This window comes from Sander vitreus, chromosome 17 (assembly GCF_031162955.1).
Source record: "Sander vitreus isolate 19-12246 chromosome 17, sanVit1, whole genome shotgun sequence".
NCBI lineage: Eukaryota > Metazoa > Chordata > Actinopteri > Perciformes > Percidae > Sander > Sander vitreus.
The window spans coordinates 30,845,108-30,872,607 of NC_135871.1; the positions used below are offsets into that span (position 1 = coordinate 30,845,108).

Consider the following 27,500-nt stretch of genomic DNA (forward strand, 5'->3'; position numbering starts at 1 on the left):
GAGCCATTTTGTTGCTAACAAGCCATCACCTCCCGTTAGCATCCCATTGACTGCCATTCATTTTGACGTCACTTTGACAGCGAATAACTTCACATCTGAAGCGTTTAAAGACTCTATTTGTCCGTTGTTTATTTCTAAAGAAACACGACAATGTATAAAAGGCTCCATTACCTTGTAGCTCACGTTATGGCTCCGTAGCAGACGTTTTTATAACAATAGGCTAACGATTGGGTCATAACCACGAGACTTACCGTCACATAGTAGAGGAGTTACCGTATAGTACAGGAGAAGCTCTCAGGCAGTTTGGACTTCCATTAGCTGTTTACGTTTAATTACTAATGTTAACTATCATTTTAGTGATCAATAATGAGCCTGTGTCTATGTTATCTCCTTACATATACCTACGCTCTCCGTCTCTGCTAGATTGGGAATGATTGAGATTTCTCTTGGCACAGCTACCAGAAGACTTCCAACTTTCAGACAGGTTGCTCACGTCACATCTACGTCTTCAAGCTCAGTTGGAGGCTGCTCAGTAACGCTCAGCCATCACCGGGAAAGAGCTTCTAATGTCCTTCACTGGTCTCCGTCCAGAGACACTGGAGCTGCTGGTCCATTTTATATATGTTTATGTTCAGGACACCCCCGTCTGTCGCTAGCAATGATGACGCAGTGATTAGTGACGTTTCTCTGCAGGTTTTCACGTCACCTTTTGGTATCGCCTCAGCTTGCTTGGAACCTGGACGGAGCTGATACTAAATAAAGTACCTGTTGGCAGGTACCAGGGACTTTTTATCAGAATGGGAAACCAAAAAGTCGAGCAGGTACCATGCAACGGAAAAAACGCCAAATAAGGGACATCGGTGGCGGTTCTAGACCATTTCAAATGGAACCAAATATATTAATCAACCCCCGATAGGCTTGGATCAACAAAAGACTACTGATAAACAGAAGAATACTCCATCAGTGCTAACCTACAGTTCATAAATCACTGCACATAAATAATAATAAAAAATAAAGGTGGGGTTAAAGATGTGTGAAAATAAGACGACCAGCCACGCAAAGTGTGTCGAGGCGAGTCGAGCAGGTACCATGTAATGGAAAAACGCCATAAATGGTGCTAATTTGGGACCCTGCAACGGAATATTAAATGCAGTAACATCAGACAGCCAATCACAGACTTTAGATCTCGGTACAAGCATGCTGCATGCTTTGTTTTTTCTTAAAGATCATTTTTTGGGCATTTTAGGCCCTGAAAGACATGAAAGGGGAGAGAGGGGGGAATGACATGCAGCAAAGAGCAGCAGGGCAAAGGCGGAGTCGAACCCGCGGCCGCTGCATCGAGGAGTAAACCTCTATATATGGGCGCGTGCTCTACCAGGTGAGCTACCCAGGCGCCCGAGCATGCGGCGTGGTTATTGGCTCACTGCTGCTGATGAGATTACTGACAGTTTTTCAGCCCCGTTAGCTGTCAAAGCAGAAAACTGTCCCACAGACTGTTAATAATCAATGTCTCGTCAATAATTTAATGTCGTCCTCGGCCTAAATTCTGCACATTAAACCCTCTGAGTGGCGTCCCATAATACCCAGCTACAGGAATGATGAAACGCTGCTCGCTATCTGGCCCGAGTTTCCCGTTATAATGTTATTAATACCAGTCAGTACTCAGATCTTTTACTTTAAGATTATTTTTTTGGCATTTTAGGCCTTTATTATATAGGACAGCTGAAGATGTGAAAGGGGAGAGAGAGAGGGGGGGCATAACATGCAGCAAAGGCCATTTTAGGCCTTTATTATATAGGACAGCTGAAGATGTGAAAGGGGAGGGGGGGGATAACAAAGGGCAGGGACAGCAAAGGGCCACAGGTTGGAGTTGAACCTGCGGCCGCTGCGACAAAGACTGAGCCTTTGTACATAGGGTGCACACTCTACCAGGTGAGCAATCCAGGCGGCCCCAGATCTTTTACTTTAGCAATAGAGGCAGTACTCCAGTGGCTGATTGAGTTGACGTAATGATGCAGATAAGCTGAATTATTTGGATATAACTGCCAGCTGTCAGTTTAATTTCCTCTTCTGTCTCCTCCTCTTTCTCTCACTTGCTCACTTTCTATTTCTCTCTCTCCCTCCTTTCCCCTCTCTCTCTCTTCGCTTCACTAAACAAACACCTTTTAACATTTTCTGATTTCAGTCTCTCATATGTGGGGGTTTGCAGATTTTCTCTGTTTTTGTATCTTTTGTAAACTTACAAAGTATGTTTTGCACTTACATGGAATTTGTCTCTGTGTTTCAATGTGCATAACGATAAACGGCACAAAAGTAAAGATCTTATAATCAGTTTAAGTCATTTTTTTTGCATGTGAATAGTCTTTATCCACAACCTTTCATTTCTGGGATTGCGCCGTTGCCAACGGAAATTCGGCCGGATGTGCGTCCCCTTCCTCTGTCTCTGTGTTGGCGTTCTAACCTCCGGCTGATTTGTGAGGACTATGGTTAACTGCTCCTCAGATCTCTGCAGGGTAAATCCAGACAGCTAGCTAGACTATCTGTCCAATCTGAGTTTTCTGTTGCACGACTAAAACAACTTTTAAACGTAAACACGTTCCACCAAAACAAGCTCCTTCTTGAGACTATTTAGCAGAGGCACCGTGGCTCCGTCCGGAGCTTAGCCCCGCCCACGACGATTGTGATTGGTTTAAAGAAATGCCAATAAACCAGAGCAGGTTTTTCTCCCATCCAGGAATGCTGTGTGGACTAGCCAGACCCTCCTCCGCAGCGCTGTGGAGGAAGGTCTGGCAAAGCGAGACTAGCACGTGAATGACGTCATCAGACTTTGCATTCTTCATTCTTTCTAAACTTCAGTCATTATTTCGATATGTTCCACTGACACTAGCCCACGGGCGCTGAGCTAACAGCGGTATCGGTGCATCCCTAATCCATATCATTGTGTGAGTGGCTTTAAGGGGGCTGGCTGATGAAATGCTTTCGGAGTCTGAGTGTTTTTGAATATCTCGTTACAGCCTTCGAGGCAGCTGCTCTGCCACGACGACGCTGTTTTGGGTTGTTTATCTGCTGCACTCGCGTTACAAAAACCTCTCACTGACGGACTGACTGACTATGGTTTTCAGGAGAAAGAGAGTAAGAAAATGGAGGGGGGGGGGCAGACAGTGTGATGCAGCATTTCCATCAGAGCAGCCAGTGGATCAATAATGACTTCCAGCCCCTCGTACTGACTCAATCCGCACGAGTGTGTCTGGACTGAAGACTTGACGGTTTATCAAAGACTTATTTTATTTAGGGTTCATACGTTTTGAAAAAACCTGGAAAAGTTATGGAATATGAGAAATGCAAATCCCAGGCCTGGAAAGGTTTTGGGAACATAAAAAGACACAGAAAGTTTTGGGAAAAGTCATGGATTCAGTTTTTTAACACAGCATAATAATGTGATTTAATAAATGTATTTCACGTCGTCTTAACCTCACCGTTCTATTCGGGGCACAATATTACGACTCCCACTATGAACAACATACATTATCATTCATTTTATGGTTAAACCTCTGAGGGGAAACTTTAACACAGATTTATATTCTTATTGTATAATGTCGACTGACATTTTCAGGAAAACATAGTCATGGAAATTTGCCAGAAAGTCATGGAAAGTATTGGTTAAAATGCGTATGAACCCTGTTTATTTTTTATTTTTTTTCAATTGAGAACATTCTCAGTTACACATTCAAGCTTCCCAGTACAACCCCAGTCTGATCTGCTGGCCGCTGAGCAGCTCCACTGGAGCACTTGGGGTTAAGGGCCTTGCTCAAGGGCACCTCAGTGGTGATAATGAGGGAGGGACAAGCTTCTTCCCGTCGACCGTGCAACGTTTTGTTTTGGTCGTCTTTTTCAACCTTTTTGCCGCTTCAACGCCGAGGTTTTTGTCACTTTTTTTCAACGTTTTTGTCATGTTTCCTGATGTCTTTGTCGAATTTTTATTTTTTAAATTTTTTTTTTGCGCCTTTTGACGTTTTTTGTGTTTTTTCTTCCCGCGTTTATTGACTTTTTTTCCGAAATTTTTGACACTTTTTTTCAAAGTTTTATGATTTTTTTTTTTTTTTGCTATTAAATTGAATAAAACACCCAAATTCAATGAAAGAACTGAACTGATCATTTATTTAACTTGTGAAGAGCGTTGTTGGGAACCATCCACGTTACTTTAAAAAAAAAAACTTTTTGAAAATGGGTCAAATTAGACCCGATAGCCCGATTTTATCAGCCGGCCGATACAGTGGGGAGAACAAGTATTTGATACACTGCCGATCTTGCAGGTTTTCTTACTTACAAAGCATGTAGAGGTCTGTTATTCTTATCATAGGTACACTTCAACTGTGAGAGACGGAATCTAAAACAAAAATCCAGAAAAACACATTGTATGGTTTTTAAATAATTAATTTACCTGTATTAACTGCACCTGTTTGAACTTGTTACCTGTATAAAAGACACCTGTCCACACACTCAATCAAACAGACTCCAACCTCTCCACAATCGGCCCTAACCCTAACCGTAAAATCACCAAAGGTTTGGAAATGTTGACTATATCCAAGTGTTCTTATACTGAATATATTTAATACTCCATTGCTATGGAAATAAGCCTGTCGTTCAAATGAACCTAATTAAGATTATTGTAACCCAGGCCGAGAGAGAGAGCCTCCGAGCTTCACCACGCTGCAGTTGTGTAAGCTGGCGTTGCATTCAAACACCTCGGGGAATGTGGGTTGCGTCACGATAAGCCGACACTCTTGCGTCTTGCTTGTTATCTTGAAGCTCTGAAGACAAACTTCACCCAGAAATCTGCTTCTTTCTATCGTGTGTTTGGTTTCGGGATAAAGAAGGAACATCCTGTAACAGTGAGGGCTGGAGAGATACTGTGATATGAGGGGTACTGATAACAGTTTCCAGGGTTACAGCAGGCTGTGGCAGATATGATGTAGTCGCTGTCGGTGGTACCGTATAAACAGAGAATATGTAGGTGAATCACTGGTAAAAATATATATATAAAGCTCTGAAGTCGCTAGCACTAAACCCACCAGACTCCATTTAAAAAAACAATACTTTTAGCGTGTATAGAGCCAACATATTTTCACATGTAAATCAGTAAACTACGTGTTTATTTCAACCAAAACTAGAGTTGTGATGGTTGGAAAAGTGGAAAGACGACCCCAAACGGCCTTTCATAGTTGTATTTTGTTTCTGTCGACTTTGAATGAAGTGTATTTTAAGATGCTAAAATGACTGTTTATTTACATGGAGTCTGGTGGGTTTCTGGTGCGATGTTTTTATGTTTTAAAAAAAGGATCTTACTCTTGAACAGAAAGGTCGACCTCTTTAGAAATCCTTTTCTTTTTAATTGCAGCAGCCCAATTTCACACTGTAGAAATGACGTCTCGGTCACAATTTCAGTTATTTTTAGACACTGTTTTCCTCACAATGTAACACTCAACATCGGATTATTTTAACCCAGGCCGAGAGAGAAAGCCTCCGAGCTTCATTACGTTGTAGTTGTGTAAGCTGCTTTTTTTCACCAGTAAAACCAACTTATTACCACTAGTTTTACACTTTTGTTTTTTGCGGAAACTATTAGTCAATAAACTTATCTAACGTTTGAGATAAAATGCAGCAATTATAAATTATTTTGACTAATAGTTAACATCAGGGGGAACTTATGTTGAAGTTTAGTCAGGATACTGTTTTTCAAATGCTATAACGTTTAATAAAACACCCAAAATTCAACCTAAGTAGTGAACTGATCCTTCATTTCACTTGCGAAGAGCGTTGAATGGAACTATCTGTGTTGTTCTTTGGGAAATTAGGTTGAAAGAAACCCAAAATGTCTGATATAGAAACTTTGAAAACGGGTTCATTTTGACCCGAGGACGACAGGAGGGTTAAAAAAAACCTAAAAAACCTAATGAAAGTAAGCCCTTAAAGGTGCATTAGGTAAGACCTATAAAACTGTCTTTCTGTCATATCAGGTCAGGTTACTTCATTGGTACCCGTAGGTAAACTAGGTTTACAGTCTAAGAGGCGGGACATCCTTAAAACTTTGTAGACCACCACATAACATGCAACGCACATAACATTTAAACGTATAAAAACAGGTAGTAAAACATGGATAAAAAGAATAGAAAACAGTGCATGACCAACTCATTTTACAGTTTGTTTAACAGAGTGATTGCTGCTGGGACAAAACTGTTTTTAAGTCTTGTAGTTCTAATATGTGCTGAAACTGACCCTATGTTCCAGTAGAACTACATGAAGCAGGTCATTTAAAAAGAAATCTGGCTCCACCTACAACTTAGTTGTCAGTAAGTACAAGTACTGAGACAGCGAGAACGTTTACATGCACACTAATATTATCCGGATGAGAGGAAAATATGTGGGAGTTCCCATTCTGAGTAGTCTTGTGATGGACTGATTTGTGTTGTGAGGTGACTGTTTCTCCACAGTGTCCTCCGATCTGCTCGTCTTTAAACGCTCCGAGAGAATCTCAAGCAATAAAATCAGCATTCATCTCGCGCCACCAGTGTCTCTGCATCCAGCTGTGATCCCATAATGCACCTCTGCACACGTGAACCCTGCAGAAACACGGCTGATGCTCAGGCACATGCTCAACAACACACCCAGTCAGCTGACAGACCCCACACACACACACACACACACACGCACACACGCACACACACACACACTCAGACACACGCACACACACACTCACACACACACACACACACACACACACACTCAGACACACGCACACACACACTCTCACACTCCCTCTCTCACACACACACACACTCTCACACACACACACACACACACACTCACACTCCCTCTCTCACACACACACACACACACACACACACACACACACTCCCTCTCTCACACACACACACACACACACACACACATTCTCACACTCCCTCTCTCACACGCGCACACACACACACACACACACTCTCACACTCCCACTCTCACACGCACACACACACACACACACTCACACAAACTCAAAAAAAGAGAAAAAAACGTTAATTAGCTGCGCAGTACTTGGTAGCCTTGTCCGCCTAAATGAATTATAAACAAACATAAAAAAACTAGTAGGCTATTTGCAGTATATTAAATCTTTTTTAACCTAATTATTTTGCACTGAAATGACACACTCGAGTCTGTCAGCTCTGACAGCGTTGCATCACGTGCACCTGCGCAATGTCATAGCCTATGTTTTCCAAAAATACTACTATGTCAACTAGTGATATCAGCACAAGAACTGTTGAGGAATATGCAACATAATACTATACAATAATATACAATAAGACACTTGTTTTTGTCATATGTTATAATAACTGACAGACACATGTCCTTGCACAGAGTGAGGCTGAACGTAGGAGCTCAGCTTCGCGGCTAACCCTGGGGGGTGCTACCGTAGTTGCGGGCGGGTGCGCCTGCAGTTATAAAATGATTATTAGACTAAAACGTTAGAATATGCCAATTCTGATATGCTCATATAGCCTAATCAAAACAGACGGGGCAACCTAACGCAGACAAGTTAGCTTACCGTTTTTAGGTGATGTGCCATGTTTGTAGTGGAGCTGTGATATGCTAACTGTTGCTTGCATTTGACTTTTTTTCCCATTATCTATTTTTGTAAAATGCTGCCACGCTGCTGATGTCTTTGACATGTTAGAGGAGGACGGACTATACAGTAAACGCTCACGATTAAATACATATTCAGCAGACCAGCAGACCAAGGCCTTCTAGTACGTTCTTCATTCTGTCTCCAGTGGGTTGGGCTGATCCAAAAAGTGGAAACAAGGGGGGTGTTCTGAAGACAGACTATTAGCTGTGAAACAGGGGTGCTCTGAAAACACCCCCGTTAGCAATTAGTGCTTTCCACCTGATCAAATTAACGCGGCAAAAAATAATAATAAAAATAAAAAAAATAAAAAAATAAAAGTTTGGTCGAGCCAGAACGTATCGACCAATAAATCGACTAGTCGACTGGGAGATTACAGCCCTAACACACTCACACACTCACACACTCACACACTCACACACACACACACACACACACACACACACACACACACACACACACACACTCCTCTCTCACACACACACACACACACACACACCTCTCTCTCACACACACACTCACACACTCACACTCACACACACACACACACACACACACACACACACACACACTCCCTCTCACACACACAGACACACACACACACACACACACACGCACACACACACACACACACTCTCTCACACACACACACACTCTCTCTCTCAGACACACACAGACACACACACACACACACACACACACACACACACACTCACACACACTCTCTCTCTCTCTCTCTCTCACACACACATATACACACACAGACACACACAGACACACACTCAGACAGACACACACACACACAATGAATACAACTATTTCATTCATCTCTGAGCCTTCAGATCCTTTCTGTTGTTGACACTGAATCGTAATCTTTAACGCTCCAATAAATCAGAAAACGCCACCTTTCCCTCCGACGCACTTTGACCTTCTTATTCAACAAACTGTTAGCAGAAACTCTCACAGTTTACAGGTTATAAATGGCAACTGACGGATGCTGTGTGGCACAATGTGAGAAGTTGCACAAGTACCTGAAACCGTTGCAGAACACTGAATTCAACAGTAACGTTTTTCTACATTTTCAGTGCTCACTGTAGGTTAAAGGGTTACTACCGTTTTTTTCAACTGGACCCTATTTCCCCATGTTTTTGTGTCTAAGTGACTGATGGGAACAACAATCTTTGACATTGGTCCATTATTAAGAGAGATCGCTGCAGTCGGCAGCGGTGAAACAAGCTACTGTACAATGTAAGTTAACAGGACAATTGTGCAGCTTGTATTTACCGTCACAAAACGTGCTCATTTTGCCGCTGACAGACTCAGATTAATATTCTAAATGTCTGACAACATTATGAAAGGATCCCTACAGAGATAGACCTTTAAAACCTCTTTGAGACCTTTCTGTTTAACCAGAAACAGCTCTGAAGTCGCTAGCGCTAAACCCACCAGACTCCATTTAAAAAAAGCAATACTTTTAGCGTGTATAGAGCCAACATATTTCCACATGTAAATCAGTAAACTATGTGTTTGCTTCAACCAAAACTAGAGTTGCAAATGCAGAAGTGCCTTAAACCTGCAGTCTACATGAACTCCAGCAGGGGGCGACACGTAAAAGGAGTTTGGTTTCTGTAGAAGTCTATGAGAAAGTGACCCACTTCTCACTTGATTTATTACCTCAGTAAACATTTTCATAATGAGTTTATGGTCTCAATCGCTAGTTTTAAGTCTTCTGCTACACAGAATGATGTTCATTTAGGGAATTATGGGCTCGTTTATTTTAAAATCGGCGATAAAGCAGGGGGTGTTTTAGGGCGTGGCTATGATGTGATTGACAGTGAAAGTGTGTAACGTAGAGTGTAAGGGCTCCTCCCTCTCTCCTCCCTCACTCCTCCCTCACTCCTCCCTCTCTCCTCCCTCACTCCTCCCTCACTCCTCCCTCTCTCCTCCCTCTCTCCTCCCTCTCTCCTCCCTCTCTCCTCCCTCTCTCCTCCCTCTCTCCTCCCTCACTCCTCCCTCACTCCTCCCTCACTCCTCCCTCTCTCCTCCCTCTCTCCTCCCTCACTCCTCCCTCACTCCTCCCTCTCTCCTCCCTCTCTCCTCCCTCTCTCCTCCCTCCTCCCTCACTCCTCCCTCACACATGCTCTGTCCATTCATATTAACAGTCTATGTGAATGAAGTGTGTTTTACGATGCTAAAATGACTTTTTTTGAACGAAGATAAAACTGAGTGTATTCTTTTCAGTACTTCAGGCACGCAAAATGGTCCAGCTTTGAGTTTGGGAGCTCTGGCATCATACACTAGGTCAGCTGTCAAAAATGTGGGGGTTACTTTTGATTGCAGCATGAAATTTGACAAGCAGATCAGTAATGTTGTTACAATGAGCTTTTTCTAGCTTTGTCTCCTGGCTGAAGTTAAGTCTTTCCTGAGCAGGCACGACCTAGAAAAGGCTATTCATGCCTTTATTAGTTCAAGGTTGGATTACTATAATGCTCTTTATATTGATCTGATTCAAACCTCCATCTCACGACTTCAGCTTGTTCAAAATGCTGCTGATCGCTTTTTAACAAATGCATCTAGACGAGCACACATCACTCCCGTTCTCTACACCCTACATTGGCTCCCCGTGTGTTTTTAGAATAGATTTAAAGACCTTATTGTTTGTTTTCAAGGCCTTAAATGGCCTGGCCCCGGAGTATTTGTCCGAAATTTTAACTTTGCGTGAGCACAAGCGGTCATTGCGGTCTTCAAATCAGCTGGTTTTAGAAGTCCCGAGGTCAAAGTATAAACGGTGGGGGGGTGATCAGGCCCGAGACGCTGGAACAAGATACCCCCTGATATTCGCACTATTACAGATGTAGCTGTTTTTAGGTCCAAACTCAAAACCTATTTGTTTAGACGAGCTTTTAATACGTAGCAGTGGTGTGACAATTTCATTCTCCTGTTTCTTTGTAACCTTTTCTGATTTTACTGCGTTATATGTTTCGTTCTTTTTATTGTATACCGTATTTTCCGGACTATAAGTCGCACTTTTTTTCATGCTTTGGCTGGTCCTGCGACTTATAGTCAGGTGCGACTTATATATATCAAAATATATATATAATTTCACGTTTTAAATGTTATTTCATGCTGAAAACATTACCGTCTACAGCCGCGAGAGGCGCTCTAGGCTTGTGACGACTATATGCTGCTCCTAAAGACAACTGAGAAAGAAAAGAAGCTGCAGGAGACTGCAGGTAGTAAAACACGCAGCCGAAAACGGTCATCGAGCAGCAGAAGGAGAGTTTGGAGTGAGAGAGAAACTTGTGAGGGACTGGAGAAAAGGTTAGTCTCACTGCAATGAAGAAAACAAAGAAAGCTAGTCGCGCTGAAATCCAGATGGCCAGAGCTGGAGGAAGGAGTCCACAGATGGGTGCTTGAACAACGTGCTGCTGGGAGAGGCTCGTCAACAGAGCTGTTACGTTACGTTAACATAGAGGACACCTACCGTATTCAGCCCCTTGTTCTGGGGGCTGTTGGGTAGTTTAATAACTGTTAATGTGTTACGTTAACATAGAGACACTCTACCGTATTCAGCCCCCTTGTTCTGGGGGGCTGTTGGGGGAGTTTAATAACTGTTAATGTGTTACGTTAACGTAGAGGACACCTACCGTATTCAGCCCCTTGTTCTGGGGGCTGTTGGGTAGTTTAATAACTTGTCTTTCCAGATTAAATGTCTGTTCTTGGTCTTGGATTTTGTGAAATACATTTCTAAATAAATGCGACTTATATATGTTTTTTTCCTCTTCATGACGCATTTTTTGACTGATGCGACTTAAACTCCGGAGCGACTTATAGTCCGGAAAATACGGTATGTTGTTTTATTCTTGGTTCCTGATGTAAAGAGCTTTGGATACGTGCTGGTTGCTGTAAAGTGCTTTATAAATACATTTTGATTGATTGATTGATTGATTGATTGATTTCGAATTGCATAATTTAGGCAACGACAGCTTTTGTCGGCCACGGATAAAAGTGACGACGACCAAAAGGTTTTGATTTTATATTTTGACCCAGAAAAACCAAAAATGTTGCCTGGTTGACGGGCAGACAACACAAGGGTTAAAAAAGTTTATGTTGGCGCTTTTTTCAAAGTTTTTTTTTGTTGACATTTTGGGCGTTTTTTTTTTTTTACTTTTTTGAAGCTTTTTCTGATGTTTTTGTTGTTTGGTTTGTCGTTTTTTTTTCTCAACATTTTGAAAGCTTTTTTTCAATGTTTTCAGATGTTTACTAACTGAGCAGGTTTGTATGAGATCATTTTATATAAAAGGCCAAACAGAAAATGTTCTGTATTTTAACTTTAGCTACTCACATAGTTTCAGTTTTAAATTACGGGGGCTAAGTCCGGGTAATGAGCTGCCAGTTATTGTTGTTACATATGTATATAAAATGGATGGTGACGGCGCAGTGGATATGACACGTGCCTTTGGTGTGGGAGATACATCAACCAATGTGTCCCTGAGCAAGACACTTAACCCCTAGTTGCTCCAGAGGCGTGCGACCTCTGACATATATAGCAATTGTAAGCCGCTTTGGATAAAAAGCGTCAGCTAAATGACATTTAATGTAATGTTACTTTTCCCACCGTGGTCAGAAAACACAGGGGAGACACTTTGAGGGACACACACAGAGACACACACACACAGAGACACACACACACACACACACACACAGACAGAGACACAGACACACAGAGACACACACACACAGACACAGACACACACACACACACACACACACACACACACAAAAACACACAGACAGACAGACACACACACACACACCCCCACATGCCGTCTCGACGCACACACCTACGCACAAGTATAAACATCAGGCCACTAAATGACATATAATGTAATGTTATATTGTTATTTTACCGACTTATTTCTGAAGTACTTTAAAGGTAATATATATTTTTAAATGTATGATTATCTTAAGTGTTATCTTGACTATGAATATTAGAATTACCTTTTTAAATGTTGAGGCTTCACCTGCATTACACGCACGTTAACCTTCATGTCGTCCTCGGGTCAAATCAGAATCAGATATTTGGATTTCGTTCAACAAAATTGTCCAAAAACATACCCGGGATGGTTCCGTACAACGTTCTTCACAAGCAAAACCCATAATCAGTTCACTACTTTGATTGAATTTGGTTGTTTTATTACATTTTATTGCATTTGAAAACATTTTTTTTATAAAAGACCGTTGAAAAAAAGTGACTAAAATGTTGGAAAAAGCATCAAAAACGTGGAAAAAAATTAAAATAATGCGCAAAAAAAAATCGACAACATCGGAAAAGCTTCAGAAACGTCGGGAAAAACTGACAAAGACATCAGGAAAAGTGACAAAAGTGTTGAAAAAAAGTTTTATTTTGAGCCAGAAAAAAACAAAAAGTTGCACGGTCGACGGGAAGACAACACAAGGGTCAGAAAAGATAAAGAATAATTTACATTATCTCCCTAGAGTATGTCTTTTACATCCAGACGTCCCTTCCCTCCACAGAGATTAAACCTAAGTACAGCAGTATGTTAATCCCTCTGGTCTGATCGAGTAATAACAGACCAACAAACAGTGGGGAGGTCAAAGGTCACATCACCGTCGCCTTAGAGCAGGGGGGTCAAACTAGACTTCACATCCAGGACCAGACATTAGTTTAGTTTATTGACATGCTTTTATTTTGAAAAAGTCAAATATCTTTGACTGTATTATTGCATGTTACATTTTTCCCCGAATCGTGCAGGCCTACCGGGGACTTTTTTTTAAGATGGAAAACCAAAAAGTCAAGCAGGTACCATTTAATGGAAAAACACCAATACTTGGGCCAATAAAGCTGATTCTGATTTATTATTGTGTCAAAGGACTCCAAGCTTGACTTTTAGGTTTCCAGGTAATTATTTAGCCTGATTTGTTTTAATTATTAAAACCTGATGATTATTGTGTGCTCCTCTTTGTCTCCTGCAGGCGTCCTTCCTCACAAAGAAGCTCAACATCACAGGAAAGAGAGTGAACCTGGCCATATGGGTGAGTTACCATCTTTGTTGATGTTACACAGAGTTTACAGTAGGGCTGGGTATCGCTAGCCTGGAAATCCAGACCCAAATCCGAAAGATTAAGGGTCTGGCACTGAGTAATGAAAATGGCCCAACTCGAGGGGCGGCACCAAGCATGCGTTTGAAAATCTTCCTGCACGCAATTGGATAACACTACGACCAATCACAACAATACACGGGGTGACGTATCCAGAGCCCCAAACGCTTAGCTACCAGCGGAGCTAACTGGTAGATTAAACTCTTAGCTACCAGAGGAGCTAACTGGTAGATTAAACTCTTAGCTACCAGAGGAGCTAACTGGTAGATTAAACTCTTAGCTACCAGAGGAGCTAACTGGGTAGATTAAACTCTTAGCTACCAGAGGAGCTAACTGGTAGATTAAACTCTTAGCTACCAGAGGAGCTAACTGGTAGATTAAACTCTTAGCTACCAGAGGAGCTAACTGGGAGATTAAACTGTTAGCTACCAGAGGAGCTAACTGGGAGATTAAACTCTTAGCTACCAGAGGAGCTAACTGGGAGATTAAACTGTTAGCTACCAGAGGAGCTAACTGGTAGATTAAACTCTTAGCTACCAGATGAGCTAACTGGTAGATTAAACTCTTGCCGTATCCGGTCGGCAAAACAGCAAAACCGTCCTTCTTGCAAAGGAACGATTGGAACTCCGTCTTCTGTTCCTCTTTTAGATAAAAAGCCAAGTCTAACTCGTTCATTGTAGCGGAAAATCAATAGTTTTTAAAACCCAGCCCTGGTTAACAGTGATAAAATATTAACTGCGTTGTGTGTTTGTGTGGTTTTTTTTTTAGGACACAGCCGGCCAGGAGCGTTTCCATGCGTTAGGGCCCATCTACTACAGAGACTCCAACGGAGCCGTACTAGTGTACGACGTCACAGACGAAGACTCCTTTCAGAAGGTAACAACGCAGCGGGGTTTTCCTGACTCAGAATAGTAGTCCACTACGCACGCCAGTAAGCACGCTCGGTCCCCGTACAGTAAAGGCAATGAGTCTGTAAGCATGTGCCTGTTATTTCTGACAATTTCATGAACAAACATGTCGATATTACCCTTGACTAAATGAAACCCCAATCAACAAAACTGCTTAAAGAAATTATTTGACGCTTTAGTGCGTAACTTTTTGATATTAATGAACGTCCGTTACATTCAAGCCGTTGCCATATGAGATGTCCCTCTTTTCAGCTGGATGTGCGTCCCCTTCCTCTGTCTCTGTGTTGGCGTTCTAACCTCCGGCTGATTTGTGAGGACTATGGTTAACTCCTCAGATCTCTGCAGGGTAAATCCAGACAGCTAGCTAGACTATCTGTCCAATCTGAGTTTTCTGTTGCACGACTAAAACTATTTTTGAACGTACACATGTTCCACCAAAACAAGTTCCTTCCTGAGACTATTTAGCAGAGGCACCGTGGCTCCGTCTGGAGCTTAGCCCCGCCCACGACGATTGTGATTGGTTTAAAGAAATGCCAAGAAACCAGAGCACGTTTTTCTCCCATCCTGGAATGCTGTGTGGACTAGCCAGACCCTCCTCCGCCGCGCTGTGGAGGAAGGTCTGGCAAAGCGAGACTAGTCTTGAAATAATATTCTTCTTCAAAAATAAAAGAAAATCTACTATTTTGGCTCCTACAAGAGCAAAACCAGAAACCCAAGACATTAATACATTTGGTGTTGCTCGTTTTAGTTTATTATATAACCTGGTTGAAACGGAGTATTTCTACACTGTAGTATTACTACTTATACTTAGGTAAAAGATCTGAGTACTACTTCCAGCTCTTGTACAGCTTTGAGATATTATACAGGGATATTTTTGCAGGAAAAACGTTATATAATACTGTAAATATACTAAAACTTGGGTAGCATATTGAAATAATTACTGGTTTTGTTGATTATTAGACAGAAAATGAATCGTCAAATTAGTTAACTTTTGGAAATATGTTTGTTAATTGATGCCGAAAGTCTTTGTTCCATCTTCTGTTTTTGGTTTTCTTTCTTTTCAGCTTCGTTCACATCTTTTTATTCTCTCTCCATTTCCTCCGTTTGGTTTTTAACATCGTTCTGTATAAAAGTCTGAGCGTTTGTTTCTGTGTTTGCAGGTGAAGAACTGGGTGAAGGAGTTGAGGAAAATGTTGGGGAACGACATTTGTTTATGTATAGTAGGTAAGTTCTCAAAAAATCATTTTCTTTACCTGAACATTTCAGAGCAACAGCAACAAAAACCAGTAGTTATTAATGAGCCTGATGAGATTATTATCTCTGATAAATGGCTTCAAAACCAAATAAGTATGTCATGACTTCCACATAACAGACAGAAAAGATGATCGGCCTCCCCTCGACACACGATACGATAACGGCAGTAGTAAAGTCACAGCTATACACTACCGGTCAAAAGTTTGGGGTCACATAGAAATGACCATTCTACTCCATTCCAGACAGAATACCAGCTGAGATCAGTTGCACTGTTGTTTTAATCAGAGCAGCTGGCATCAGGCTGAAGAAATGCTTGAAATCCCATGCTTTTTGGTCTAAACGTCATACCCAAAATAAAAGTGGTACAGCTCCCATATACTTTGACACTCCCATGTATGACACCCAAGTCATACATCTGTAAAATGATTAGAATACACTGCTGTAAACACATCTGACGGGTGACAGACAACACAGGGCGTTGTTGGCCCCGATCTATTCTTTCCCTCATCTCTTATACTTTCTTTCTTGGACTCCCTCTCCTTCCTCCGCACCGGGACTGCTATCTTCACACAACACACGCCAGGGCAGGTGGGGGGGCACTGTATTATGTTTTGCCCTCATTTGTTATTATTACTCAATGTACTTTGCTCGAGGCCACTGTGTCTGTGACCCTAACTGTCTTACATTTACCGCTTAAGCTAAACCATCTGTGCGTCAGAGTTTCCTTTATTCGGGGAAACCACTGCCTCCATGACAACACACAACTCTGTGCAATAAGCATACACCAAAACACACTTGGTCTCTTATGGAAACCTTTTACATTCTTATTATATTTATCTGCAACTAGTAGGGCTGCACAATTAATCACATTTGACTCACTTAATCGATTAATTTACAGGGGAAAAAACGTGGGATATTCTCTGATATTAACGTGTTTGCTTTCTTTTCTCTGCAGGTAATAAAATAGATTTGGACAAAGACAGACATGTTTCAGTGGAAGAGGCTGAGAGGTAAAAACTGAACGTTGATTTTTCTACATTTGTGCTCTTTGATTTAAACAAATTACTTCTATATATAACTAAGTACATTTAATCCAGTACTGCACTTAGGTACAAATGTTGAGCTACTTGTACTTATCTTGAGTCTTTTCTTTTCATGTCACTTTCTACATTTCAGCAAGAAATATTGTACTTTTTACTCCACTACATGAATCTGACCGCTTTAGTTACTAGTTACTTTACACATTAAAGGGACAGTTCGGAGTAATTTCACCCTAGGGTCCTTTGCCCCCCCAGGAGCTTTTTTCCCTTGGTCTAACTTTGGGCTAGTTAGCGCTATCAGCCGGATGGCTTAGTGCAGGCGCTAATGGAACCAAAGGTGTATCTCGTACATTACCCCACTAATAATACCCGGAATGGTACCAAAACTTCTACAGTAGTACAAATAGGTTCCTTCTGAGTAGAGTACCTTCTGTACTCATATTAGGAGGCATTAGAACGTTTATAAGTACACCAGGAGTTTAGTTAAATAGCACTTGCCTGATGGCTTCTACTCTCTGCTGCTAGCTCTTGTGAGATCCCGCGCAGAGCACGACATTTATTGCTGGAAGAGACTACCGGTAAAGTAGGAGCAAGAAGCGAGAGAACAGAAGAAGAGCTCAACGAAATGGCAGAGTTTGAGGTTAGCATCGAACGCGACGATGAGTGGCTCAGTTTCGAAGGTCGCCTGTACCTATTCAAGCCTGAATACACGGACGAGGAGCTACAACTAATGGAGGAGAATCAGAGAGCTAGCTAGCTAGCAGCGCTAGCAGCAGAGAGTAGAAGCCATCAGGCAAGTGCTATTTAAATAAACTCCTGGTGTACTTACAAACTTTCTAATGCCTCGTTTTATGAGTACAGAACCTATTTGTACTACTGTAGAAGTTTGGTACCATTCCGGGTATTATTAGTGGGGTAATGTACGAGATACACCTTTGGTTACATTAGCTCCTGCACTAAGCCATTCGGCTGATAGCGCTAACTTATGGAGGAAATATTTATTCATAATTCAAGAAAACGAAGCGAGATCAAATTAAAAATATATATATTTTTTTTTAATTTTCCATTTGGATTTAATATTTGGCTTTTGAATCTCCATTTAACATTGGCTTTTCATTTGGTCTTGACACATGTCAATGTAAATGAGGAGGTGTGGCCCAAAGGCTGGTGGGAGGGTCTGAAACAAAAGGGGTGCAGAGGCACCTTATGAACAGCAGGGGGCGCTGACTGTCGTTTGTGTTTAGCCTACATCATCAGTTTCTATCATGTGAAATAAGAGGCTAAGCCAGCCTGGTGGCGAAGCTGCAGACAGATGCTCAGCAGTGTGCTCCCCAGCAGTCAGCGCCCCCCTGCTGTTCATAAGGTGCCTCTGCACCCCTTTTGTTTCAGACCCTCCCACCTGCCTTTGGGCCACGCCTCCTCATTTACATTGACATGTCAAGTCCAAATGAAAAGCCAATGTTAAATGGAGATTCAAAAGCCAAATGTTAAATCCAAATGGAAAGTTCCAAATGGAAAAATTCTTCATTTTCTCTTTGGACTTTCAATTTGAATTATGAATAAATATTTCCTCCATACTAACTAGCCCAATGTTAGACCAAGGGAAAAAAGCTTCTGGGGGGGGGGGGGACCATCCCCCTTAAAGGTAACCATCCCTTTAAGATTAACACACTACACATGTAGTTTATAAAATCTGATGTTTTATATTAAATGAAACTAGCCAACAATATAACAGCTACAAGTCCAGCTGAGATGATCAGACCATTAAACACACAACTGGTTGGATCCTTTACTCTTTCTACAATGGTAAAATTCTACATTTTCCTGATGATACTTACAGGTGTTTACTTAAGTACCATTTTCAATGCAGGACTTTGGCTGTAACAGAGTATTTTTACAGTGTGGTATTAACCCTTTCACTGAAGTAAAGGATCTGAATACTTCTTCCACCGATGGACACCGGTGCTTCATCAGTCCTCTATTCTTTCTCCGTGTTTCCGTAGTTATGCTGAGTCGGTGGGAGCCAAACACTACCACACATCAGCCAAGTTAAATAAAGGCATCGAGGAACTCTTCCTGGACCTCTGTAAAAGTAAGACCCACGAAACACTTATCAAACATCAACTGAGCTGACGACATTTTCTAAAATATGAACATTAGAGATCCGAACGGTTTGAGACCAAGTTAATGGGGGGGACATGTCTGTATGTATTTAAATAAAAAAAGCGACAAAAACATAAAAAAAAAATAAAAAGAATTGACGGGGAAAAAACATCAAAAGGTGCCAAAGAAAACCATTTTAAAAAAGGTGACAAAAACCCTAAAAAATAAAGTGTACAAAAATAAATTTAAAAAAGGCAACAAAAACGTCTAAAAATATAAGTAAAACGTCTTAAAAATTGTCAAAAAACAACAAAGCAACCAAAAGTTTCCAAAAAAATTTAAAAAGCCGACAAAAACGTTGAAAAAATTGTCCAAAAAAAACTTGAAAAAGCTGACTTCTCATTGGCCGTAGAAACAGGAGACGTCTCTTACGTTCTAAAACCAGCCTCTGGAGACTCCACCAGCTGAGTCGCAGCGACGCCATCAGCTGGTTTGAGTCGAGCTGAGACGAGCCGCTTCAGACCGCTGAAACTTTTCTTTGCGACGTTCTAAAACGGTTTCGTCTCATCACAAATCTTTGGTCTGAACTGGGCTTTAAATGTTTCTAGTCAACAATAAGGGTGGCCCGATGGCTCGGGGCAGTACACGTCGGGTGAGTAAATATAACAACACACCGGCCCATTCGGGCGTCATCGTATCATAATCACTTGATTTGAATGTGCCGTTGGCTAATCAAGAACTGAGTTGCCGCTTGATGCCTTTGACGGGTTTTTTCGACATTATTTTACACTCTTGATGCTTTCAACGTTTTTTTCCATAATTTTGTGATGTTTTTTTCTACATTTTTGACTATTTGTGAATGTGTTTTTGACGTTGACATTGAATGACGTTTTCAAAGGATTTCAGTTTCAGTGTAAAGACGTTTATTAGTTTAAGACCAAACCAGAGTTACAAAAAGGAAACACACGTAATGAAAACAGTGATACAACTACGCAGAAAACAGAAAACAACCAGACTAAACAACATAAATCAGTGTGGTGTTAGTACTTTTACTGCAGTAAAGGATCTGAATACTTCTTCCAGCGCTGGTTGGAGGTGAGTTTGAACTCTGCGTGTCTTTTCAGGGATGATGGAAACGGCGCAGGCCGAGGAGAGGTTGAAGGGCAACGGAGCCAGCCAATCAGCATCGAGTAGGCGGGGCGTACAGATCGTCGACGACGAACCACAAGCCACGCCCGCCGGAGGATGCTGCTCTTCTGGCTAACGCGCACACACACACACAGACACACACACAGACACACACACAGACACACACACACGCGCTTGCAGATACATTCACGAGTGTCTATGTTGCTCTACAATCCTTAAAAAAAATCCCAACTGTTTCTGCTGTTTTCATTCAGCACTGCCTTTGCTGCTAAGGATCATGGGAAATCATATATAAAATGGTTTAATCACTGTTCCCTTCAAAATAAAAGTAACTCGTGATCAAAATGGGCACTTTAATGACTTTGATTTCCTGCAGAAGTAATGACTAAAACTTTAATCCCGCCGCCCCCCCCAGAGAACACGTCCCGTCTGTATTTAATACTTTCAATAAAAGAGCTGAAATAACTTTGGAGGAACACAACATGGTGGCTGATTTATTTAGTTTTTGTCGGTGGGGGGGAAGCTCTAGAGGGATATTAAACACACAAACACACTGTATAAACCTCCATTAATCATCATATTTATCTCAAAACATCATGTTTTTCAAACCCAGAGGAGCGGCGGGCGGACAGTTTGTGGCGAAGGACAGCTTCAGGTTTATGTCAAAGCTATAGCAGCAGTCTGAGGAATTCTAAAGGCCGTTTTATGCTTCTGCGTGGAATCGACGGCGGACCCCTCTGCGTCTACGCCAGGCCCTACGCCGTAGCCTGACGTGCACCTCTCGAAAAATGTAACTACACGTAGCGGTGACGCAGGTCACTCGGCCGCTGTATTTCCCCCGACTCATGTCCTGGTTCTCCTTCTCCGTTAACAACATGAAATCAAGGAGAGGGTTAACTTCTGCTCCAGATCTCCCACCGTGGTCAGAAAGAACAGAGGAGACACTTTGTCTCTCTCACTAGGACTCTAGAGTCGGCACTCACTCGGAAGATAATCGCCGTCAATCTCTCACTTCTCCCTCGCTCTAACACACACACACACACACACACACACACACACGCACGTATAAACATCAGGCCACTTACGTAGGCTACGGTGAAAGCTCTGCGTGGAGCCTGAGCAGAACCATTAAACGGCCTTAAGTATTGACAACAAAACTGTCGGAGCGTCCACATGATACAAGCCTTCCGTGATCGCGAAGAAGAGGAAATTTGCTCGGTTTTCTGCGAGTAAAAGTTGCCGGATGACACCATTTTTTTAAACATAGAGACAGAGTGATGAGATGTGAGGTTTAGGCGTGTTCGTTTAAACGGAGATTAGTTCTTCTACTGGAGGTAAAAACACTCAAAACTCTGCTTTAAAACCAGCTTCTTTTTTTTTGACATTTTTGCTCGAAAAAATAAAAAATGGAGTCAATTAATTCTCTTTTGTAATTAATAACTCAGCTCTAAAGTTTAATAGTAGCGTCCTCGATAGTTCATTCGTCCTCCTCTTCCTCTGCATGGTTTTTAAAACACATGCACGCACAGACACACATGCACACACATACACACGCACACACATACGCACACAGACACACACACACGCACAGACACAGGCACACACACGCGCGCGCACAGGCACATACACATACATACACGCACACAGGCACATACACCGCACACAGGCACACACACACACACACACACACAGACATGCACAGGCACATACACACACGCGCGCTGCATACATGCACATACACACACACACACACGCACACAGACATGCACATACACAAACACGCACATACACACACACACACACAGACATGCACAGGCACACACACGCGTGCGCACAGGCACATACATACACACGCACACGACACACACACACGCACAGACAGAGACACACAGAGAGACACACACACACACACACACACAAGCGCACACAGACACTCACACAGGCACACTAATAATACTGTGCATGTTTGATTTCTGTAAAAGGCTTTTTTCTGTTTGACTTTAAAAAAAAAAAAAGGTAAATAAAAGCGGATTATTTAATAAGTTATATTCACGTGGCGGTGATGGAAATCTGTACATGAACATAAGTATTCTCTGTGCTCTCTCCTGTGTACTTTTACTGTTTTCCAGCGGGCCTGTAGCTCCATTAATCTCTCTGCTTACTGAAAAAACTACAGTGACATTGTACAAAAACTACATCCAGGATGTTTGATCTGCCTTGTGGGGAGTAATCGATGCACAGAGATAGAAGAGGAAGAACTCAACGCTGTTCTGTTCTCTTTGTGGTCTGAAAAGGAAAACAAAAAAAATCAGCACACTTTTTGGAAAATGTAATTTTTTTAAACTGCTAGTGTCAAAAGTGTTTTGTAAAGATTATAGAACAATTATAACGATTTACACAACGCACGAGGTGTCGCACACGTTGTCGTTATTTCATGTTCACTGTTCTTCTCTTTAGGCCTTTATTTGTGACAGGACAGCTTAGACATGAAAGGGGAGAAAGAGAGGGAACGGCCCAATCCCAAAGGACACACTTACCGAGCCTTTACCGTGAGTCTGCATCGACGCAGACGTCGCCAAAGGGAATTACCCACAGTTCAAAGCGTTGTGACGTTCACCGCGGAGACCGTAGGGGAAATCCGGGAATTACAAAAGGTAAACAACAGCAGGACACACGACCACGGAGCAGACCAGCCTGTCGTCCAGCTCGTACAACAAGAGGTTGAAAACGTGGAACCAGGCAGCCGTCTTTAGTCCTCAGTCCTCAGGGCTCACTTTGGGATTGGGCCACTGACTCGCAGCAAAGGGCCACAGGTCGGAACCAAACCCTGGGCCGCTGTGTCGAGGACTGAGCCTCTGCATATGGGCGCGTGCTCTACCACGTGAGCTACTGAGGCGCCCCTGTCCTTCTCTTTTTGAACGGGTTTTGACAGGGACAAATTAAACCTTAGAGCAGTGTTTCTCAAATGGGAGTACATGTCCCCCTAGTGGTACTTTTGGAGGACTGCAGGGGGTACGTGTCCCCCTAGGGGTACTTTTGGAGGACTGCAGGGGGTACGTGTCCCCCTAGGGGTACTCTGGAGGACTGCAGGGGGTACGTGTCCCCCTAGGGGTACTCTGGAGGACTGCAGGGGGTACGTGCCCCCCCTAGTGGTACTCTGGAGGACTGCAGGGGGTACGTGTCCCCCTAGTGGTACTCTGGAGGACTGCAGGGGGTACGTGCCCCCCCTAGGGGGACTCTGGAGGACTGCAGGGGGTATGTGCCCCCCTAGGGTTACTCTGGAGGACTGCAGGGGGTACGTGTCCCCCTAGTGGTACTCTGGAGGACTGCAGGGGGTACGTGTCCCCCTAGTGGTACTCTGGAGGACTGCAGGGGGTACGTGCCCCCCCTAGGGGGACTCTGGAGGACTGCAGGGGGTACGTGTCCCCCTAGGGGTACTTTGGAGGACTATTTTCAACCTATTCTTGCCTCGCTTCCTTCTTTCTACCATCTTTTATGTTTTGTCGGGGGTTTTTTTAAAGTTTTTGTGCCTTTTTTCATCATTTAAATGTTGTCCAGGTCCGAGGCTGTTAAGGTAAATCTATCGCTGACATCTCTGTATTCTTCCTCTTTATCGAGACTTTTCTTTCTACCAAAAATTATTTGCGCTGGTTAGGGGGTACATGGCTTAAAAACACCGTTCAAAGGGGGGAACATTGTTTAAACAAGCTGGAGAACCAGTGGTTTAGAGCACAAATGAAATCACATTAAATTAAACTATAGGTCTGGTGATATTCTATATTTTTCTTTTCTTTTTTTTTATAATAATATTTGGGGGATGAGTCACAAGTAATGTCAAAGATGTGTTTGAGATCATTTACAAACGGCGTGGTCATTACAGCGTTTGTCCACCAGAGAGCATTGCCAGCTTTGTTTTTACTCAGTACAGTTTATCAGTGGTCACATTTAGATATAATATTATTATTATATTTAGATATTCTAGAAAACATTGTTTATTTGGCAAAAACATTTACAGAGTCTAAAGTACTGATGTTTACTACAGTATTTATATTAAACTGTTTACTACAGTACTTCACTGTTTACTACAGTTTCAACAGTTTACTACAGTAGGCCTGCAGGTCATCTCCTGTGGGATTATATTTGAGCCTGTAATTCCAAACAAAACTTCTCAAGCAACAACATGGTCACCTCAAAAGGTAAAACTTGCAAACAAAACATTTGTGTAGTCGTAAACTATTGGTCTTTTATCCGTTTGATACTCTGTCCTTTTGTTTTCAGTTCCCTCTGCTTCTTTCTCAGTGATCAGTCTTTTGCTCTCTCCAGCACGTTTGCAGTTTTGCTCCCAGCTTTCTCGTTTGCGCTTCTGACCCAAAGCTATCGCGTGGGCGGGTCTTACAGGGGTGCGTCCCCATTGGCTAATTCGTCGTCAGTTAGTTTGAGTGACAGCTCAGTGCCTGCCGGCCCCCTGACGTTTCAGTGCAGCTAGCTAACGTTAGAGATTTTGGAGGACACACAAACCACTCTACAGCGGATTCCTACAAGATTAATAAAGTGTAAGTATTGATCATACATTTGGTCTGTGATCTACGTTGCAAGCATGGTTGCTAGACGTTTGTTGTTTCGTTGTGTTAAGATACTAGCTAGCTAGTAAAGCTGTTTAACTTAGCATTTAACGTTAGCTAACTGCTAACGTTATCTAAAACTTGTAGCTATGTTAGGCTACTGAGCTAATTTGCCATGGGAATCATGAAGTCCTAGTCCTTACTAAAGGAGCTGTATATATATCGTCTTCTCTCTGTAGAACAATGAAACGATGTGGGACGTGCAGGACCCCGAGCAGAGCTACGATGCTGTCCCAGGTAACGTTAGCTAGGTCAGTAACGTAGCCATATCTGATAATACACAATGCTAGGGTATTGGTTATGTTGTACAATGTAGAAGCTGTGCATATAATGTATTCCTATCTAGAGGTTGACACATACTGTACATATGCAGTGTTAGCTCTGCTTAACTGGTTCATCTTCATAGTTATGTGCATTATTATAGCATAGCATAAAAACAAACTCAGTAATGATGGCTACATTTACACCACGAGGATGACATTACAAGACAAGAATGACAGAATGTTCATCTGTACTTTCCTAGTTATGATGAAGACTGGCCATCCTAACTAATTACATGTATTCTGTTGCATTTGCAAGCCGGTCAGCATACGGGAAGTGTTTTTAAAGCCTGTTGCTAATGGCTACTTAAAAGCAAGTTATTTTAATTGTAAATCACCCAATATTAGAAGCTATTTCTATCACCGCTCACATCAGGCAGCAGGCAGCCCAACCAGGAGGACGTGGTAGCAGCAGAGGGAGAGGAGCCTTCAGTCTCTCTGTGGAGGAAACACTACGTGTGCTAAGGCTTCACACAGCCAGGGTATCGACCGATAGAGTATGTATTGATTATATTTTACTGAGATACTCAATTAACACTTACAATAACCTTTTTCTTAGTTTATTTTTGTTTGTGTACTTATAGTTTTTAAGTCCATTGTATGTCAATATATCCTACTACAGTATACTGTCCTGTAATTTAATTTGTTTACATTGTTTTACTGTAATTGTATTTGAAAATGCACATAATGTATTAAAACACTTTTTTACATTCACCCTTGTTTGGTATATAATCCAGGACATAAGGTTGAGACTATTATAATGCTTTATTTTTAGTCCGATATAAAACTTCACGTACATAATAGATATTTGACTGTATTCTGCTAGGGTTGGAGTTGGAACTCAGTGTCAGTCATTATTTGCAGTACATCAAAGGTCAGGATCCGTTTTTCATCACCAATAATACACAAACGTACTGTGTAATTGGGTTATGTATATATTTCACATATTCAGTTTCACCTAAGGCAAGCTGTATTTCTCTGCTGACTTGTGTGTGCAACAACACCCGCCATGCACATCACTAAAAAACAATAATGATCACTTAGCGTGTTAGTTGTACGTTGTTTGGATAGTAGTAACAATATGCATAAAATATACAAAAAATGTCAGTTATCTGCCATCTTGCAGCAGTGCAATAAAAGAAGAAACAGTGTGTACATATGGAAAATTTATCTAATGTATGTGTCAATCTTAGAATACATTATACTACTTAATAACATAACCAATACCCTAGCATTGTGTATTATCAGATATGGCTACGTTACTGACCTAGCTAACGTTACCTGGGACAGCATCGTAGCTCTGCTCGGGGTCCTGCACGTCCCACATCGTTTCATTGTTCTACAGAGAGAAGACGATATATATACAGCTCCTTTAGTAAGGACTAGGACTTCATGATTCCCATGGCAAATTAGCTCAGTAGCCTAACATAGCTACAAGTTTTAGATAACGTTAGCAGTTAGCTAACGTTAAATGCTAAGTTAAACAGCTTTACTAGCTAGCTAGTATCTTAACACAACGAAACAACAAACGTCTAGCAACCATGCTTGCAACGTAGATCACAGACCAAATGTATGATCAATACTTACACTTTATTAATCTTGTAGGAATCCGCTGTAGAGTGGTTTGTGTGTCCTCCAAAATCTCTAACGTTAGCTAGCTGCACTGAAACGTCAGGGGGCCGGCAGGCACTGAGCTGTCACTCAAACTAACTGACGACGAATTAGCCAATGGGGACGCACCCCTGTAAGACCCGCCCACGCGATAGCTTTGGGTCAGAAGCGCAAACGAGAAAGCTGGGAGCAAAACTGCAAACGTGCTGGAGAGAGCAAAAGACTGATCACTGAGAAAGAAGCAGAGGGAACTGAAAACAAAAGGACAGAGTATCAAACGGATAAAAGACCAATAGTTTACGACTACACAAATGTTTTGTTTGCAAGTTTTACCTTTTGAGGTGACCATGTTGTTGCTTGAGAAGTTTTGTTTGGATTTAAAGTCACAAATATAATCCCATAATCTCCAGTATGGGTTCACAGCAGAACAATCAACAGAGAAATGTGAGTTCTGAACATCTGGAGGCGTTTAATCAGAAAACGTTTTATTACAGAGTTAATATCACTTACAAACAATGTTCCTTCATAAACATAAACATATCAAAAGGAAATAATAAATACAAAAGCACATATGTACAATATAGCTGTTTAAACAATAAGACAAACACCCAGTGTGATGGGGGGCGTCGCCACCGTCCTCGGAGCCAATGAGGACGCACCGCTTCCTGTCAGACAGGAAGTCTGGGATCCATCCA

The 27,500-nt window shown here is 42.0% G+C and overlaps 2 protein-coding genes and 1 long non-coding RNA gene across 3 annotated transcripts in view; 2 read left to right on the forward strand and 1 right to left on the reverse strand.

Annotated features, from left to right (window-relative positions):
• The window catches only part of rab21 (RAB21, member RAS oncogene family), a 21,721-nt gene extending 1,243 nt beyond the window's left edge, over positions 1–20,478 (forward strand). Inside the window, exons 2-7 of the mRNA XM_078272542.1 lie at positions 13,673–13,732; positions 14,567–14,674; positions 15,867–15,930; positions 16,916–16,970; positions 19,004–19,092; positions 20,228–20,478. Coding sequence (XP_078128668.1) covers positions 13,673–13,732; positions 14,567–14,674; positions 15,867–15,930; positions 16,916–16,970; positions 19,004–19,092; positions 20,228–20,367 — 516 coding nt within the window. The 3' untranslated portion in view covers positions 20,368–20,478. The remainder of the gene's footprint in view (positions 1–13,672; positions 13,733–14,566; positions 14,675–15,866; positions 15,931–16,915; positions 16,971–19,003; positions 19,093–20,227) is intronic.
• Positions 20,479–23,510: 3,032 nt separating this feature from the next.
• LOC144532046 (uncharacterized) lies at positions 23,511–25,656 on the forward strand. Its single transcript, XR_013503300.1, has 3 exons — positions 23,511–24,805; positions 25,054–25,111; positions 25,571–25,656. It is a non-coding gene; the product is annotated as an uncharacterized LOC144532046 (long non-coding RNA).
• Positions 25,657–27,269: 1,613 nt separating this feature from the next.
• Positions 27,270–27,500, reverse strand: part of LOC144532043 (tetraspanin-8-like) — a 13,742-nt gene continuing 13,511 nt past the window's right edge. Inside the window, exon 9 of the mRNA XM_078272541.1 lies at positions 27,270–27,500. This exon is cut by the window's right edge and continues 781 nt beyond it. The gene's annotated coding sequence lies outside the window, so the exon portion shown is untranslated.